The sequence below is a fragment of the Salvelinus namaycush genome, chromosome 9, assembly GCF_016432855.1.
Source record: "Salvelinus namaycush isolate Seneca chromosome 9, SaNama_1.0, whole genome shotgun sequence".
In the NCBI taxonomy this organism is placed as follows: Eukaryota; Metazoa; Chordata; class Actinopteri; order Salmoniformes; family Salmonidae; genus Salvelinus; species Salvelinus namaycush.
In genome coordinates, this window is record NC_052315.1 from 48,450,333 (window position 1) to 48,468,221 (window position 17,889).

Consider the following 17,889-nt stretch of genomic DNA (forward strand, 5'->3'; position numbering starts at 1 on the left):
AATTTATATATATAAAAATAAAAATAATGAATTATCACATTCACATAAGTATTCAGACACTTTACTCAGATCTTTGATGAAGCACCTTTGGCAGTGATTACAGTGTCGAGTCTTCTTGGGTATGTCGCTACAAGCTCGGCACACCTGTATTCGGGGAGATCCTCCCATTCTTCTCTGCAGATCCTCAAGATCTGTCAGGTTGGATGGGGAGCGTCGCTGCACAGCTATTTTCAGGTTTCTCCAGAGATGTTCGTTTGGGTACTGGAAGTGGGTGGCTCTGACTGGGCCACTCAAGGACATCCAAAGACTTGTCCCAAAGCCACTTATGCATTGTCTTGGCTGTGTGCTTAGGGTCGTTGTCCTGTTGGAAGGTGAACCTTCGCCCCATTCTGAGGTCCTGAGCGCTCTGGAGCAGAATTTCATCAAGGATCTCTCTGTACTTTGCTCCATTCATCTTTCCATCAATCCTGACTAGTCTCCCAGTCCCTGTTGCTGAAAAACATCCCCACAGCATGATGCTGCCACCACCATGCTTCACCATAGGGATGGTGACCAGGCTTCTTCCAGATGTGACGCTTGGCATTCAGGCCAAAGAGTTCAATCTTGCTTTCATCAGACTAGAGAATCTTGTTTGGTCTGAGAGTATTTAGGTGCCTTTTGGCAAACTCCAAGAGGGCGGTCATGTGCCTTTTACTGAGGAGTGGCTTCCATCTGGCCACTCTACCATAAAGGCCTGATAGGTGGAGTGCTGCAGAGATGGTTGTCCTTCTGTAAGGTTCTCCCATCTCCACAGTGGAACTCTGGAGCTCTGTCAGAGTGACGATCGGGTTCTTGGTCACCTCGCTGACCAAGACCCTTCTCCCCCGATTGCTCAGTTTGGCTGGGCGGCCAGCTCTGGGAAGAGTCTTGGTGGTTCCAAACTTCTTCCATTTAAGAATGATGGAGGTCACTGTGTTCTTGGTGACCTTCAATGCTGTAGAAATGATTTGGTACCCTTCCCCAGATCTGTGCCTCGACACAATCCTGTCTCAGAGCTCTAAGGACAATTCCTTCAACCTCACGGCTTGGTTTTTACTCTGACATGCACTGTCAACTTTGGGAACTTATATATGCAGGTGTGTGCCTTTCCAAATCATGTCCAATCAATTGAATTTACCACAGAATTTACCACAGGACTCCAATCAAGTTGTAGAAACATCTCAAGGATGATCAATGGAAACAGGATGCAACTGATCTCAATTTTGAGTCTCATAGCAAAGGGTCTGAATACTTATATAAATAAGGTGTTTCTGTTTTATATTTTGAATACATTTGCAAAAATTTCAAACAACCTGTTTTTGCTTTGTCCTTATGGGGTATTGTGTGTAGATTGATGAGGACATTCTGATGATTGATGAGGTTTTTAAAATAATTTAATCAATTTTAGAATAATGCTGTAATGTAACAAAATGTGGAAAAAGTGAAGAGGTCTGAATACTTCCCGAGGGGACTGTATTAGCTGATAGTCCTTGGTTGGAGCTGCCGACAGCACAGGTGGCTGGTGGCACTTTAATTAGGGAGGACGGGCTCATAGTAATAGCTGGAACGGATTAAATGGTATCGAACACATCCAGCCATTATGAGCTGTCCTCGCCTCAGCAGCCTCCTGTGGTCGACAGTCAATAAGCAGAAGTCTACACCAGACCATACTATTCAATCAGGGAATACTCTCAAAACTCATCGTGGAGTAAAAAAAATAAAAAGACAACGCATCTCAAAAGTTGCATACGTTGGGCAAACAAAGCTCAAAACGAAAGTTCTTCATCTTCAAGAAGTGTAGAAAAAGCATGGTTATTTAGCTACGGCTACAGCAAACGTGCATCGACATTGAAAGTTCAACCCTCCCTCTACAGAGAAGAGACCTCAAACGGTTTCAAAGAAGATCCCTAGGTGTGAATGTAATGAAACAAAGTTCAAGTGATATTTTTTGGAGATTCAAAGACAAACATAAAAAAAACATTCTCTGTCACATAGAAAAATGGTATATACCACGAAGGCTGTTTCGTTCGGAGACTTCGTTGTTGTCATAGAATTTCATCTCTCTTGCTTGGATTGGAGCTGGAACAAAACAAGAGTGTTGATGGAGAGAGTGATTATGATGTCATTGTGTGGTTGTCTTATACCTGTGTGTCTGCCTGTCTGTCTGTCAGGGCATGCAGACTGACAGCAGTGTGTTGGTTGGCTCGGTGGCTTTGTAGAGGTGCTGGTGAATGCAGAAACAAGGGCAGGTTCAGTGTTTCAGACTAGGAGTCATGGCAGGCATAGCGGGGTGGAGGGTGTGTGAGGGGGTCAGGTGGGGGTAGTGGGACTGAGAGAAGGGTGTTGAGAGGGTTTTGGCTCTAGGATTTTGTGCTGTGTCAGGTGGGATTTGTCAACTCTCTCCAAACAACGCAATGGGACAGGCACAGGGATATCCCTTCCCCGCACCCAAAGCATTACCCTCCCAAAAATAGTAACACAAACCCAGCAGAGAACACCAACATCCATCATATGAGAGTATCAATCAATTAACTAACTAATCAATCAATCAATAATTCAATCAATCATACCCTTCATTCAACAAGCTATAATCAGAGAGAGGATCACACAACATTTCGGAATAATGTTAGGAATAATGGAGTGAGGGGGGGGGGGGGGGGGGCTAGCGTGGTGGTGCTCCTGCAATGATAAACAACACTAACAAAAACAAAATAAAAACCCCAAGGAATGACTTGACATAATCATGTGCCCCTGTTGGTTAAACCAGCACTGGAGAGAGAAACGATAGTCATCGAGGGAGACGGAGAAAGAGAGGCGGGGCAAGGTACTCTCTGTCTCCGCCCCCTCACCGCCAACATCCCGCCCACAGCTCTAGAAATGTCTCACCTCTTCTTTTATCAAAAAAGGTTGCTTCCTCTCTTTTCTTTCAGTTTCTTCAGGTGTCTTCTCTCCCTTTACAATCTGTTATGGTTTCCAGCCCTCACCTCATTCCCACCATCCTCCCCTCATCCTCCATTCATTTTCCTCTTCTTCCCCCTCTTTTCTACACCCCCTTGGTGGTGCTGATGCGGACGCTGCTGAAGCACTTGCCCATGGCTTCAAACAGAGGATCGCAGAAGGTGTGGATGCAGATGGAGTAAACACGGCTGACACAGTGGATCTCGATCAGATAGCTCTTGACGCACGGCACCACCGCCCAGATGTGGATGAAGGACAGGATGGCGAAGAAGATGCCCCAGACCAGCGCCAGCGGGATGCCCACCAGGGCGGTAAGGAGACGGTAGCACCAGTACTTGGTCACCGTGAAGGTGGTGAAGCTAGCCTTCCACACGCCGTCGAAGCTGTATGTCCCTGGAGGCTCCGCGATCACATCCTCGAACTCCACCTGACGGGAGAAGAGAACCACTGAATTAATAACGGTTCATTAGACAGCCACTGTCAAAGCAACTAACATAGATAAAGAATATAACCTATTTCTAAAAATGTGCAGAAAAGTATTACAAGAGATTTATGACTCCTCATAGTGACTGGTATGGAAGGTCAAACCAGGTCCCCCCCCCCCCTCCCCACAACAAACATTTTTGTGATGCCCTCCTTACCCTCTGTACTTTCTCTACCCTCCTAAACCATCTTTTCACAATTCCTGACAGACAGAGCTGATACAAAAGACAGAGCCACAGTGCCAGAATTGTCTGAGTCAGAGGGCAAATAAGCAGCACCATATTCCCAAGATGGTGCAACACTAACCAGTTTCTCAAAGCAGGAAAATAATAACAGGAAATGTGAATTATTGTGTGGATTACAAATCATGGACATTTTTTGAAGGGGTTGATCATTTTTTTGTTAGGTCAAATCAAATCAGGAAATTTCCTGCAACAACAGGGTGATCAAATGAAGATCCTACTTTTTTACATGAAGACTAGTCAAGAGTAGCCGTTTGGGCCCCAGGTAAACCATGAAAGGTATTTATTTTCAGTGTAAAAAGACTTCTCAGGTGATCGACGGGTTTGCTACGTGCCTCCCAAGTACCCATGACCACATAGGCATTTTAGTGCAGACTGAAGTGGAAAAACACACGCATGCTAGCACACTTGCTCTCTCTCGCTACCTCACTACCTCTCTTTCCCTTTCACTCTCCCATTCGCTACCAGGCCCACGATAGAGCAAATATTTATTTTACAGTTATTTAATTGCGTGTGTGTTTTGTCTGCGAGAGACGTGTTGCTGTCAGAGGGTTTAACAACACCTGTATCTAGTGCAGAGTAAAAGTGCATTTTTTTATATCAAATTGAAGGTTTTATTCAGAAGACATTCCTACCAGCTCTTTCTGTGTACACAAAGGGGTTCCTAAACTGAACATGCTAAACTTATAGCATAAAATAAAAGTTGATGGTACAGCCCTGTAATATAAATCATATTATTATTTTAAGCCACAAAACCCAGCAGCGTCCATTTAATTATCCAGAGGCGTACATCTTGAGTACAGTACTGTATGTACCCTTACAAAAAAAATTGAAATTTGCAGTTTCACATGTGAAATGGTTGTTTTCAAAAAGGTTACTTAGACTACCTGAGTATGATAATTCAAGTGTGTTAAAAATAATGTATTATTTATGAGCCATCCACTCCATTATTATGGTGTTGCATTGATATATATGCATACTTAGCGCTACCACTAGGTGGAGGCATTCAGAGTGTTACTGCTGCAGACGCGTGCCTCTCGTCTTTGTATGCCGCTCCGTGACTGTTGGAAGAAGCCCATTGAAAAGAACAGAGAAGCTAGCTCTCTATGTCTCCTTAATTTTATATTTTTTTCCCAGGTTGTACGCATGGTTACGTTTTCAAAATCTAGATATAACAATTTAACAAAACTGTTTTGTTCTTGGGTTATTTTGATGTATAATTTAATTGTTTTGAATGAGTGAAAAACAAGTGAGATTTTCCCATTTACATGACTGTATCCAAGCTAAGTATACAAGTCAATGAGAACAAGATGGTGTTTTGGAAGATAAAAAAAAAAAAATCCGTTATAAGTGTTTTGGCTATTAAATAGTTTTATTTTTTACAAACGACGCCTTATATTGAGTGTATTTACAAGTAGATATGAACCACACTAATGATATGTATTTGCTAAATCGCTAGCTAGCTTAATGATAGGCGATAGCTAGCCTTCCATTTTGTCCTAGCTACAGTGGGGCAAAAAAGTATTTAGTCAGCCACCAATTGTGCAATAGTAAAAAGATGAGAGAGGCCTGTAATTTTCATCATAGGTACACTTCAACTATGACAGACAAAATGAGAAAAAAAAATCCAGAAAATCACATTGTAGGATTTTTAATGAATTTACTTGCAAATTATGGTGGAAAATAAGTATTTGGTCAATAACAAAAGTTTCTCAATACTTTGTTATATACCCTTTGTTGGCAATGACAGAGGTAAAACGTTTTCTGTAAGTCTTCACAAGGCTTTCACACACTGTTGCTGGTATTTTGGCCCATTCCTCCATGCAGATCTCCTCTAGAGCAGTGATGTTTTGGGGCTGTTGCTGGGCAACTCGGACTTTCAACTCCCTCAAAAGATTTTCTATGGGGTTGAGATCTGGAGACTGGCTAGGCCACTCCAGGACCTTGAAATGCTTCTTACGAAGCCACTCCTTCGTTGCCCGGGCTGTGTGTTTGGGATCATTGTCATGCTGAAAGACCCAGCCACGTTTCATCTTCAATGCCCTTGCTGATGGTAGGCTTTGTTATTTTGGTCCCAGCTCTCTGCAGGTCATTCACTAGGTCCCCCCGTGTGGTTCTGGGATTTTTGCTCACCGTTCTTGTGATCATTTTGACCCCACGGGGTGAGATCTTGCGTGGAGCCCCAGATCGAGGGAGATTATCAGTGGTCTTGTATGTCTTCCATTTCCTAATAATTGCTCCCACAGTTGATTTCTTCAAACCAAGCTGCTTACCTATTGCAGATTCAGTCTTCCCAGCCTGGTGCAGGTCTACAATTTTATTTCTGGTGTCCTTTGACAGCTCTTTGGTCTTGGCCATAGTGGAGTTTGGAGTGTGACTGTTTGAGGTTGTGGACAGGTGTCTTTTATACTGATAACAAGTTCAAACAGGTGCCATTAATACAGGTAACGAGTGGATGACAGAGGAGCCTCTTAAAGAAGAAGTTACAGGTCTGTGAGAGCCAGAAATCTTGCTTGTTTGTAGGTGACCAAATACTTATTTTCCACCATAATTTGCAAATAAATTAATTAAAAATCCTACAATGTGATTTTCTGGATTTTTTCCCCTCATTTTGTCTGTCATAGTTGAAGTGTACCTATGATGAAAATTACAGGCCTCTCTCATCTTTTTAAGTGGGAGAACTTGCACAATTGGTGGCTGACTAAATACTTTTTTGCCCCACTGTATTGAAGCAACATCTCAAGACATCAGTCAAGAAGTTAAAGCTTGGTCGCAAATGGGTCTTCCAAATGGACAATGACCCCAAGCACTTCCAAAGTTGTGGCAAAATGGCTTAAGGACAACAAAGTCAAGGTATTGGAGTGGCCATCACAAAGCCCTGACCTCAATCCTATAGAAAATTTGTGGGCAGAACTGAAAAAGCGTGTGCGAGCAAGGAGGCCTAGAAACCTGACTCAGTTACACCAGCTCTGTCAGGAGGAATGGGCCAAAATTCACCCAACTTATTGTGGGAAGCTTGTGGAAGGCTACCCGAACCGTTTGACCCAAGTTAATCAATTTAAAGGCAATGTTACCAAATACTAATTGAGTGTATGTAAACTTCTGACCCACTGGGAATGTGATGAAAGAAATAAAAGCTCAAATAAATAATTCTCTCTACTATTATTCTGACATTTCACATTCTTAAAATTAAGTGGTGATCCTAACTGACCTAAGACAGGGAATGTTTACTAGAATTAAATGTCAGGAATTGTGAAAAACGGAGTTTAAATGTATTTGGCTAATGTGTATGTTAACTTCCGACTTCAACTGTATGTCTCAGTACCTGTCGCCCCTAAGGGGTTTCATGTGTCTTTAATTTATTTAATTGAATTTGTTGCTTAATAAATCATGTTGATTTGGGCCCCTTGTTTGCACCCCGCCTGGAAAATCTAAGGGAATCCCTGCCTCAGCTACTCCATTGAGCCTAAACATATTCCTTTCCAACTATAATGTGCCTCCCGCCTCCCAGGATACTGGAGCATTTGGCAGGGAGATGTTAGCTAGCGGCTAATTAGCGAGCCGATCAATGCTGTGATGCCCGTGCGGCGTGGCTGTGGGTGTGTCTACTCTGCCCAGTTTAGCCCCATTGTGGTTTAACAGAAGGCTGCGTGGCTTTGGAGCCACTCCACTGACTGGGCTATATAAAGAACTCAGCTTTACGAGAGGAAAATATATTCACAAGGCAAACTCTGCATGGATGTTGATTCTTTGATGTGTCCAATTGAGTACAGCTGTTGAAATTCTAACTATAAGATCACTGCTGAAGAAAGTCAACAGTCTACTGATCTGCAGGAGGAGAGGAGTAGGAGAGATAGTAGTGTGCGTTGTTTGTGTGTGTTGCGTGTGTTTGTGACTGCATGTATGTCTGTATGTATGCGGGTCTGGTGTGTGTCTGTGTCCCTTACAAAAAAAACATGTGAAATAGCTGTTTTCACATGTTGAGCTTAACTTTCACACATGAAACCCTATTTTCACATGTATTTAATTTAGAATGACCATGTTAACGTCACCTTTTACGTGAGCAGAATAACATGTTTTCAGTTCACATGTGAATTGCAGTTTCACAAATTTGCGGTTTCACATGTGAAAAACTTTGAAAATCAATCATGTGAAAATCTAATTTGCAGGTTCACATGTAAGAAAAGTCCATGGTTGGAATAATGTTATTCTCCTCACATGAATTAGGTTCCCTGTTATAATATTTTCATATGATTCTATTTTCATATGACTGAACCCATTGTAATAAAATAGAAAATACTGCACACAAGGCATAAGACTAGTAGGATTGCCCTGGAACTACTCATGGCTGCAAACATCTTGGATTGTTAACTCAAAGAAACGTAGCTACTGAAACTCTTAAAAAATTTTTTTTGACTATTTAACTTGTTTGTCATGTTGCTTCAGATATAAAACAAAACCGTGAATGATGATGATGAGTACTTTGTCAGTATGCGTTTAAGCTTTTGTTTATTTATATATATTTTTGATTTGATTTATTAGGATCCCCATTAGCCGACGCCAATAGCAACATATAGTCTTACTGGGGTCCGACACATAACGAAAAAGACATTACAGACAAAAGACTTTACAATTGACATACATTTAAAAACATGAACATGCGTGTGTGTGGTGCTCAGAGTGTGCAAAGCTGTCATCAAGGCAAAGGGTGGCTACTTGAAGAATCTCAAATATAAAATATATTTTGATTTGTTTAACACTTTTGTTTACTACATGATTCCATATGTGTTATTTCATAGTTTTGATGTCTTCACTATTATTGATGTCTTCACTATTATTCTACAATGTAGAATATAGTAAAAAAAATTATGAAAAAACAACAACTCTTGAATGAGTAGGTGTTCTAAAACTTTTGACCGGTAGTGTACATGTCAGTTCTTACACACAACAAGTAGGTCAACTGGGGGAGAGGGTTTGTGCTGTGAGGTGTTGCTTTATTTGTTTTTTGAAACCAGGTTTGTTGTTCACTTGTGCTATATAAGATGGAAGGGAGATCCATGCACTCATGGCTGTGTATAATACTATACTTCCTTGAAGTGGTTCTGGACCTGGGGACTGTGAAAAGACCCTTGGTGGCATGTCTGGTTGGTTAAGTGTGTGTGTGTGTGTGTGTGTTAGTGCTGTGTGTAAGTTGACTATGCAAACAATTGTTGGGAACTTCCAACACATGAATGTTTCTTATCTTGTTGTGACATTGTGTATGGGCTTTGTGGGTCGGTAGCTGTAACATTTCTTGTTTGGTCTTAAGCACACGAGCGACTGTTGTACCTCGGTGGAAAAAGGGATCCACCATCCTGATCGTCCCAAGGAGGCGGTCCATCTGGTTCACTGAGATTCCCCTTTGAATTGATTCCCCTTTAAATTGAACACATGTGCAAAGCAAGCTATCTGTGGCCCCAGTCCAGCATCTATCACTTCATTTACTTGGCATTATCTGTGGCGGTTGGGATATTGCTATTGGGCCTCTAGCTTCCACTCTGCTACTGCTCCTAGCAGTACCTGCGCCAGATTTGTGCCTGTGTGACTCTCATAGGGGGGGCGTGTCTGTAGCACCGAACTTCGCATCTCCCACTCCTCTGGTGTAGTGAGCAGTCACAGTCACGTAGCTTTCCGTTGCCCTGGAGGTCCACCCGTATGTGGTGAGGGCAACAGAGGATGGCTTGGATAATTAGTCGACAATTTGGATCTTTTCCTCTTCATAAAGATCTGGCACGACCTTCATACTGAAGTGGTGCGCGAGCGGATTTTGTAGCGTGAGGCCATACTCCACAACAGAGTATCGCCTCATGTCTGCAGCGATAAACATCCCAATAGATTTGGTGATGGCTTTAGCCCGGTCTGATTCTGCAGCAAAGGGCTGCTTAAATGCCGCCGTGAGAAGTTCTTGTCTCTTGGCTGAGTTGGCTCCCGTCACTGACACACCAGGGTGATGACGTTTTAAATGCGTGGCCATGCTCGATGTATTTCCATGATGATACGGATTTCTTGTGGCACAATGCCTACACACGGTAATGGTGTTGTCCACCACCCTTCTTCCGTCATCATATTTGACAGGGAAGCCAAAATGCTCCCATACATGAGACTTAAATGAAGCGGGAGGCTTTTCCAGTTCTTCAGCCTCCGCTAGCCATGGCTGTCACTGCTCTTTTTTTCTTCTTTGCTTTTTGCAACGCGAGCATCCAGGATTGATTCAACATGCCACGTTCACGTGAACAGTACACACACAACTGCTTCAAAAAAATAATCAAATCAACCTTCAGGCTTCAGAGTAAAACACAGCATCTGTCTTGTCTTTATCTTTTCACTGCAACTCTGCATAGAGATGTAGGGAACTATTACTTTAAAAAGTAACAGCGGCATTAAAACTGTATTTCACTCTATGATGGTTAAACTTTACAATTGATCCACGATTCACATGCGTGCCGAACCATGGGGGGGTGTTTCTTACGGATCACGGATCAACTACGGTCCATTACACCACTATTAGCTGTGGTTGCTGATGCGTATATGGTTGAATCATGCTTTGTTTAATGCCAGCGGCAGGTCATTGGTAAAAATAGAAAAGAGTAGAGGGCCTAGAGATCTGCCCTACGGTACACCACACTTTACATGTTTGACATTAGAGAAGCTTCCATTCAAGAAAACCCTTTGAGTTCTATTAGATAGATTGCCATATCATGGATTCAGAGCTGAGGTTGAAAAGCCATAACGCATAAGATCTCAACAACAGGTTATGGTCAATAATATCAAAGGCTGCACTGAAATCTAACAGTACAGTTCCCATCTTCTTATTATCAATTTCTTTCAACCAATCATCAGTCATTTGTGTCAGTGCAGTACAATACATGTTGAGTTCCCTTCTCTATAAGCATGCTGAAAATCCCTCAGCTCTAGAAGATCCCTAACCTATGTGGATGTTTTCATGTTTTATGAATCAAAGTTCACTACTATCCAAAATGGCACCTTATTCCCTATTTAGTGCACTACTTTTGACCAGGACCATTGGGAATAGGGTGCCATTTGGGAAGCAGCCTATGTCTTTGTGGCAGCTGCTGTTCTGTTCCCACCACACACGACAGGTGGTTTTCACTATAGCCTACATCAGCGCTCTTTCAGCCAAGCTTTCTCTCAACAAACTAATCTTTTACATACAGTGCCTTCACAAAATAGTCATACCCCTTGACTTACTGCCTGAATTCATAATGGATTAAATAGATTTTGTCTCTCATCCATCTACATACAATACCCCCAAATGACAAAGTGAAAAAAATGTTTTTAGAAATGTTTGCATATTTATTGAAAATTCAATACAGAAATATGTAATTTACATAAGTATTCACACCCCTGAGTCAATACATCAGGGCTCTTTCAGCCAAGCTTTCTCTCAACAAACTAATCTTTTACATACAGTGCCTTCACAAAATAGTCATACCCCTTGACTTACTGCCTGAATTCATAATGGATTAAATAGATTTTTTCTCTCATCCATCTACATACAATACCCCCAAATGACAAAGTGAAAAAAATGTTTTTAGAAATGTTTGCATATTTATTGAAAATTCAATACAGAAATATGTAATTTACATAAGTATTCACACCCCTGAGTCAATACAAATGTCAAATGTCAAGTGCTTTGACAATTATTTTGCTGTATTACTTTAGTGCCTTGTTGCAAACAGGATGCATATTTTAGAATATTTTATTCTGTACAGGCTTCCTTCTTTTAACTCTGTCAATTAGGTTAGTATTGTGGAGTAACTGCAATGTTGTTTATCCATCCTCAGTTCTCCTATCACAGCCCACAAACTCTGTAACTGTTTTAAAGTCACCATTGGCCTCATGGTGAAATCGCTGAGGGGTTTCCTTCCTCTCCGGCAACTGAGTTAGGAAGGACGCCTGTGTCTTTATAGTGACTGGGTGCTTTGATAAACCATCCAAAGTGCAATTAACAACTTACCCATGCTCAAAGGTATATTCAATGTGTGTTTTTTTTTTTTTTACCCTTCTACCAATAGGTTCCCTTTGCGAGTCATTTGAAAACCTCCCTGGTCTTTGTGGTTGAATCTGTGTTTGAAATTCACTTGCCTACTGAAAGACCTTACAGATTATTGTCTGTGGGATACAGAGATGAGATAGGCATAAAAAAATAATGTTAAATACTGTAATTGCAAACATAGTGAGTCCATGCAACGTATTATGTAGCTTTTCAAGTACATTTTTACTCCTGAACTTATTTAGGCTTGCTATAACAAATGGGTTGGATACTTATTGACTCAATACATTTCAGCATATCATTTTTTATTCATTTGTAAACGTTTTGAAAAACATAATTCCACTTTGATATTATGTGGTAGTGTATGTAGGCCAGTGACACAAAATCTCAATGTAATCTATTAAAAATCAGGCTGTAACACCACAAAATGTGGAAAAAGTCAACGGGTGTGAATACTTTCTGAACATAACTTAATGGTGTCATTTTTAAAGGTTTTGAGGATTCATTCATTTTACTTTGAAATGGTGAATTCCCCTGTCATAGCAAGTCAAATTGAGGCATTTCATTTCAAGTTGTCTTCAACGGTAAATATCTGCATTTGTTTGTTTTTATACTGAATTATGTGATATCTTATATATTGTACCTGTACTAGAAAATTGTGTAGATTAATTTGCAAAATTGTATATTTGTGTATTATAGAAGAAAATCTGTGGATTCAAATAAGGAGATTTGTAAGTACACAAAATGGGCACAGTGTGGTTTGTGTCTACTTTGAAAATAATTATTCTCACTCACTAATTTAATAACAGATGCTGTGTAACTATAAAACAAGGACTGTGAGAAATGTTTTGTTCCAACAACAGGATATGAGTAATATTTCCTCTGTTCCAACATCGGAGCAAGGATGTTCCACTCTGTTCTAATGACAGCAGCCGCAGCAACATGGGCCCTCAGATCCTCAAAAAGTTATACAGCTGCACCATTGCGAGCAAGGCACTATAGAGGATGGTGAGTACAGCCCAGTACATCACTGGGGCCGAGCTCCCTGCCACTCAGGACCTCTATACCAAGCAGTGACAAAGGAAGGCCCCCCAAAATTGTCAAAGACTACTGCCATCCAATCCATAGAATTTTCTCTCGTAACAGCAAGGCAAGTAGTGCCAGTGCACCATCTGGAAACAACATAATCAACGCCCAAGCCATAAGACTGCTAAATAGCTAATCAAATTTTTTACCTGCATTGACCCTTTTTTGCACTAACCCTCTTGCACGGACTCTATGAGCACACACTGGACTCTACCCACACACTCACACCCCAACACACACATACACATCTCCACACTCACACTTTCTTGCAATGTATTTCTGTCTGTAATAAAGCCCTTTTGTGGGGAAAAACTCATTCTGATTGACTGGGCCTGGCTCCCCAGTGGGTCGGCCTGGCTCCCATGTGGGTGGGCCTATGCCCTCCTAGGCCCACCAACGGCTGTGCCCCTTCCCAGTCATGTGAAGGGCCTAATTTATTGATTTCAATTGACTGATTTCCTTATATGAACTGTAACTCAAAGTTTTATATTTTTGTTCAGTAAGCATAGCTACCTCAATTACCTCATTCCCATGCACATCTACTATGTACTGGTGCTCCCTGTATATAGCCATGTTATTTTTAGTCGTTATTGTTATTCCCTATTCACTGTGTATTTATTACTCATGTCGCTATTTATATAATATATTTTTTAATTGTTTTTAGCTTTATCTTTCGCTCTGCATTGTTGCTAAATGACCCATAAGTAAGCATTTCACTGTTGTTTATGAAGCATGTGACAAATACATTTTATTAAGAATATGCTCTGCTGCTGTTACAACTTTTACGCACGTGTTGAGCCCCTTCACAAACCTATTGTAAAACATTGTAAACTGGGGTCATGAACCCGAAAAAGCTCAAACTGACGTATAGTATAGGTTACACGTGTGAATGCTATGCGACTCACCACCCACTTCGCATATTGTTTGATAAATGTTTATCCTATTTTTCAATCATTGAGTTTTTTAAATATTATTTTATTCACTTAATTAGGCTACGTTTCTATTGTTGTTGCATTTGTCGAGAGGTGAACCTGCAAGTAAGCATTTTGTTGCATTGTGTACTGCACGTATATCATGTGTATCTGACTAATATCTGACTAACGTGAACTTGAACACACGCAGTAGGCTACTTTGGGTCACCCTTGACAGTTTACTGTGCACATTTGTCTGCTTCTACTCAAACATCGTGCAAGTGACAATTTCCAGTCCTCATAGGTATATTATAATGGTAACATGCATAATAATACAAAATCCCATATACGGACTGGTTCGGATTTGAACTCACCTTGACAACGTCGTCGTTTAAGTACTTGGGGTCCCGGTTCACCAGGTCGATCTCTTTCGTGTGGACGTCCTGCATCGTCTTCATCCCGCTCATACTGTCGTTATCCATTTCTTTGTTATTTGGTTTGTATATGTTCCCTTGTTTCCTGATGAACTGCGAGTGCAGAAATCCCTTGTAGTCCGGAGGGAAAGAAGAGAAGCGGGGGATAAATGAGTGGAGAGACGGGTAGAGAGCAGAGGATAGACGGACTGAGCGCACCAGAGTTAGCAGCCTACCCCAGACTGAGATGGTTTTAAGAGAGAGCACCACACCCCTCTATAGCAGATATCCGTCTCTCGCCGCAAGGGGTCGTCACCAAGAACTCACACAATGCGTGTTAACGATGGTTATTAGGATGCTCTGTACACTGAGAACCTGTTTCACATAAGGCATCGCAAGCATATTTTCCAATCATGTAACTGTCGTCAAGTTTTACTGGAATGTGCATTTTTCGATTGGCTTAGCTAGTGTAATAGAATTAACATTCTAAAACAAACACAACTTTGACTGGCTTTGTGCGCATAATTATCTATGTGGATTAAATCATAAATAATGCTCAGAATGTAAGAAGTGTAGTTTATTTATTTATAGGGGACAATGCACATTAATCAACATCAATATTACAATAATGCAACATCCATGTAAATGTGCCGGGGTTACGCAAAATATAATTTGCACCCAACGTCCCAGGGTAGGTAAGGGCAATTACACAGCCACAGTACAAATACTCACTAAAACAATAGAAAATACAAGTGAATAAATAACTGTAAATGTCTCATGTCATTGCTAATGGATAGAGGGGGCTTGCACATTCGCCCAGTAGGAGTGGGAGTAACGTTCACAACTAGGTGCCAAAAAAGATAACTATTGGCAAATAGGCTTTGGAGTTTAAAAGTTTCCCAATTTTCCAAGGGCATTTTCGATAAATGTCAGAATGAGAATGAGCCAAATAAACTTTATTGCTCTCAGATGATGAAATATCTTCTAAAAACGTACAAATGTTTACAAATATGGACAGCAGTGTCCAGAACAGAACCGAGAACCATACCTCGTCAGTTTCGCCGTCCTTGAGTCCACCAGTCATGCTGTCCCGCGCCTGAAGTGCGAACAGACCAGTGTGTCGTTGAAGCAAGACAATATCAGTTTAACAGAGGAAGTAAAGCAATAACAGGAGGCGTGTGGAATATGGTGACGACTTGGAGGGCTCCTCCGGGGATATTACCAAATCCTGTCGCCTTATCTTTAAGTTGCGCACATTGGAAGCACAGTTAGTTAAGCAGCTGAAGAGAACTAAGAGTAAATCTCGGCGCGCATCTGCATGGACTGAATGAATGTGTTTCATATTCGCTGAGCAGTCGCCTGTGTACACTGTAAAACAGTTCCTGTTGTTTTTAACTTACCATAAAAAATGTACAGTATGTTACTGTACCATATTTTACAGTATCCAATAATGTTACTGTGATCTTTTTTGCTGTTTTTATGGTAATTTACAAGCAACTGTCTGCCTGTACCTTACACAAAACAACAGTATTACATAGCATTACTGTACTAATTTTATGGTAATTGTAAATAATGAATGAATGGACAGATTAATTAATTCCATTTATTGAGGAGATGGGGTTTGCATTTTACAGTATTTTACCATAATTGCATGGGATTGGTGCAAGCAGGTTGGCCTCTAGTTATTATGTTTACATATTACAGCAAATCAATGAATACCAGTTTGGAAGTCTTTGTTAAGGCCTCTAGAAGTGCAAGTGATATAAAATCCCACACTTAAGTATTTTATAATTGCACTTCTAGAGGCCTTAAAGGTCCCACACATTCATCCTATTTCCCAAGTAAAAATAGCATTTGAATGACCAAAACATCACCCATTATATCTTTATGCTATTAAAATGCTCAGAATTGAATGCATTTGACCTTTTCTCTCATCTCTAACTATCAGGAAGCTTGAAAGAACCAGCTGAGTGGGCAGGGAGCTTATATTCATCAGCTCACCTTGACTGACAGCTCTTTAAAACACCCTTGTAGTCGTTGCCAGGTAACATGCTAAACAGTGGGCCACATGTCATTGATGACAGGGTAAACAATAGACTACTCATTCTGAGCTTAAATAGTATGCCTCAACCCATTTTCTCTGCAAAAGGCTTTAGTGGTCAACAGCTGAAAATGGACTGTTGGACGTCAGACAAACAGCATTACAGAATTCAGTTACTTCAATAATATACTTCACAAGAATTAGTCAATTTAGAAGCTTAGACACAAGGGAAAGTATATGAAAACAGCATACAATAAGTGTACTGGACAAGTTATTGGTGCCTCTGCATTAGCATTATAAATGACAATATGTTCAGATGTGTATTTATTGATCAGACATTCATTTGATCATTTACAATATGCCAGCATAGCCAAAATATTTATCAACATGAACACTCATAAGAAATAAAAGGTGAGAAATAATGGAGACATCATTTGACATAAAAATAAAATAGAGCCATAAGCCTAATATAGGCACCCGGCCGCCCTACATTGTGCAGGACCCATTGACTTGTACAATCTCCCGTCCGAATGCTTGAAAAAAAACTATACAATGAAACAAAGTGTGAGATCATATCACGTAAAAGCGAATTACTTAGGCTTCAGGAAATGCAACCAACTGCATATATTGATGGGGAGTGGAGCAGGAGAGGAGGGGGTGCCACGTGTCCTGTTTCAATCAAGCAGGCTTCAGTCACCCCCAAGATTGAAGCGGGAGACAAATCCAGCTATGGCCTCCTCCTTGTCAGGCCTGTCACACTGGGCAGACTCCTACGGCGCTGGATCAAAGGTGACCTTGTCGAATAGGAGATCCAGGAGCCTGTCTACGTAGCCTGTAATGTTTTTGAAAAGGTAAATATTTCTAAAATGGGTAGTTAATTTAGTTTCTTTTCATTTACTGTTGTAACGTTCGTTGTTTGAAGGAGACCAAGGCGCAGCGTAATTTGTAGTCATCATATTTATTTAAATGAGAACCAGCAACAAAATGAAACCAAAACGAACATTCCGTAGGCTACACGAGCTGTACAAAAACAAGATCCCACAACATAGGTGGGAAAAAAGGCTACCTAAGTATGATTCCCAATCAGAGACAACGATAGACAGCTGCCTCTGATTGGGAACCACGCTCGGCCAAACACAAAGAAATACAAAACATAGAATGCCCACCCCACATCACACCCTGACCTCACCAAATAGAGAAATAAAACGTCGGGCGTGACAACTGTTCTGAGTTATTATGCTATCAATTCATTTATCTAGTGATCTACTCATACAACAATTTTGTTTTCTGGTGTTTTTGAAGTACTCAATTTTAAATATGCAATATTTGGTTGTGCACTTTTTTGTGAAACTTTTGAATGTTTGTATTTGGAAATGTTGGTGTGCCTGAAATGCTCAATTGGTGCAGATTTGAAATGAATACCTATGACTAACAGTATGTTGGGTCTGTCTTCACAGGCTTCACAGCATATCCTGCCTTCTTGTCAAGGGTTATTAAAGTGTTGTGGTTGCAGGTTCACCTGACACATCTAAAAACCTTTTTATTTTGGGGTGTTTCTATAGGCCACCAAGTGCTAACAGTCAGTATCTAAATAATATGTGTAAAATGCTTGATAGTGTAAGTGATGTAAACAGAGAGAGATCTACTTTCTTGGGGACCTGAATATTGACTGGTTTTCATCAAG

General features: G+C 40.8%; 1 protein-coding gene across 1 annotated transcript; it reads right to left on the minus strand.

Annotated features, from left to right (window-relative positions):
* Positions 1–1,389: 1,389 nt before the first annotated feature.
* LOC120054156 (caveolin-1-like) lies at positions 1,390–15,318 on the minus strand. The gene is made up of 3 exons (XM_039001590.1): positions 15,213–15,318; positions 14,126–14,296; positions 1,390–3,403 (listed from the first exon to the last, which is right to left on the minus strand). Exons 1-3 carry the CDS (start codon positions 15,246–15,248, stop codon positions 3,062–3,064), a joined length of 549 nt encoding a protein of 182 aa, XP_038857518.1. The 5' UTR covers positions 15,249–15,318; the 3' UTR covers positions 1,390–3,061.
* Positions 15,319–17,889: the final 2,571 nt, after the last annotated feature.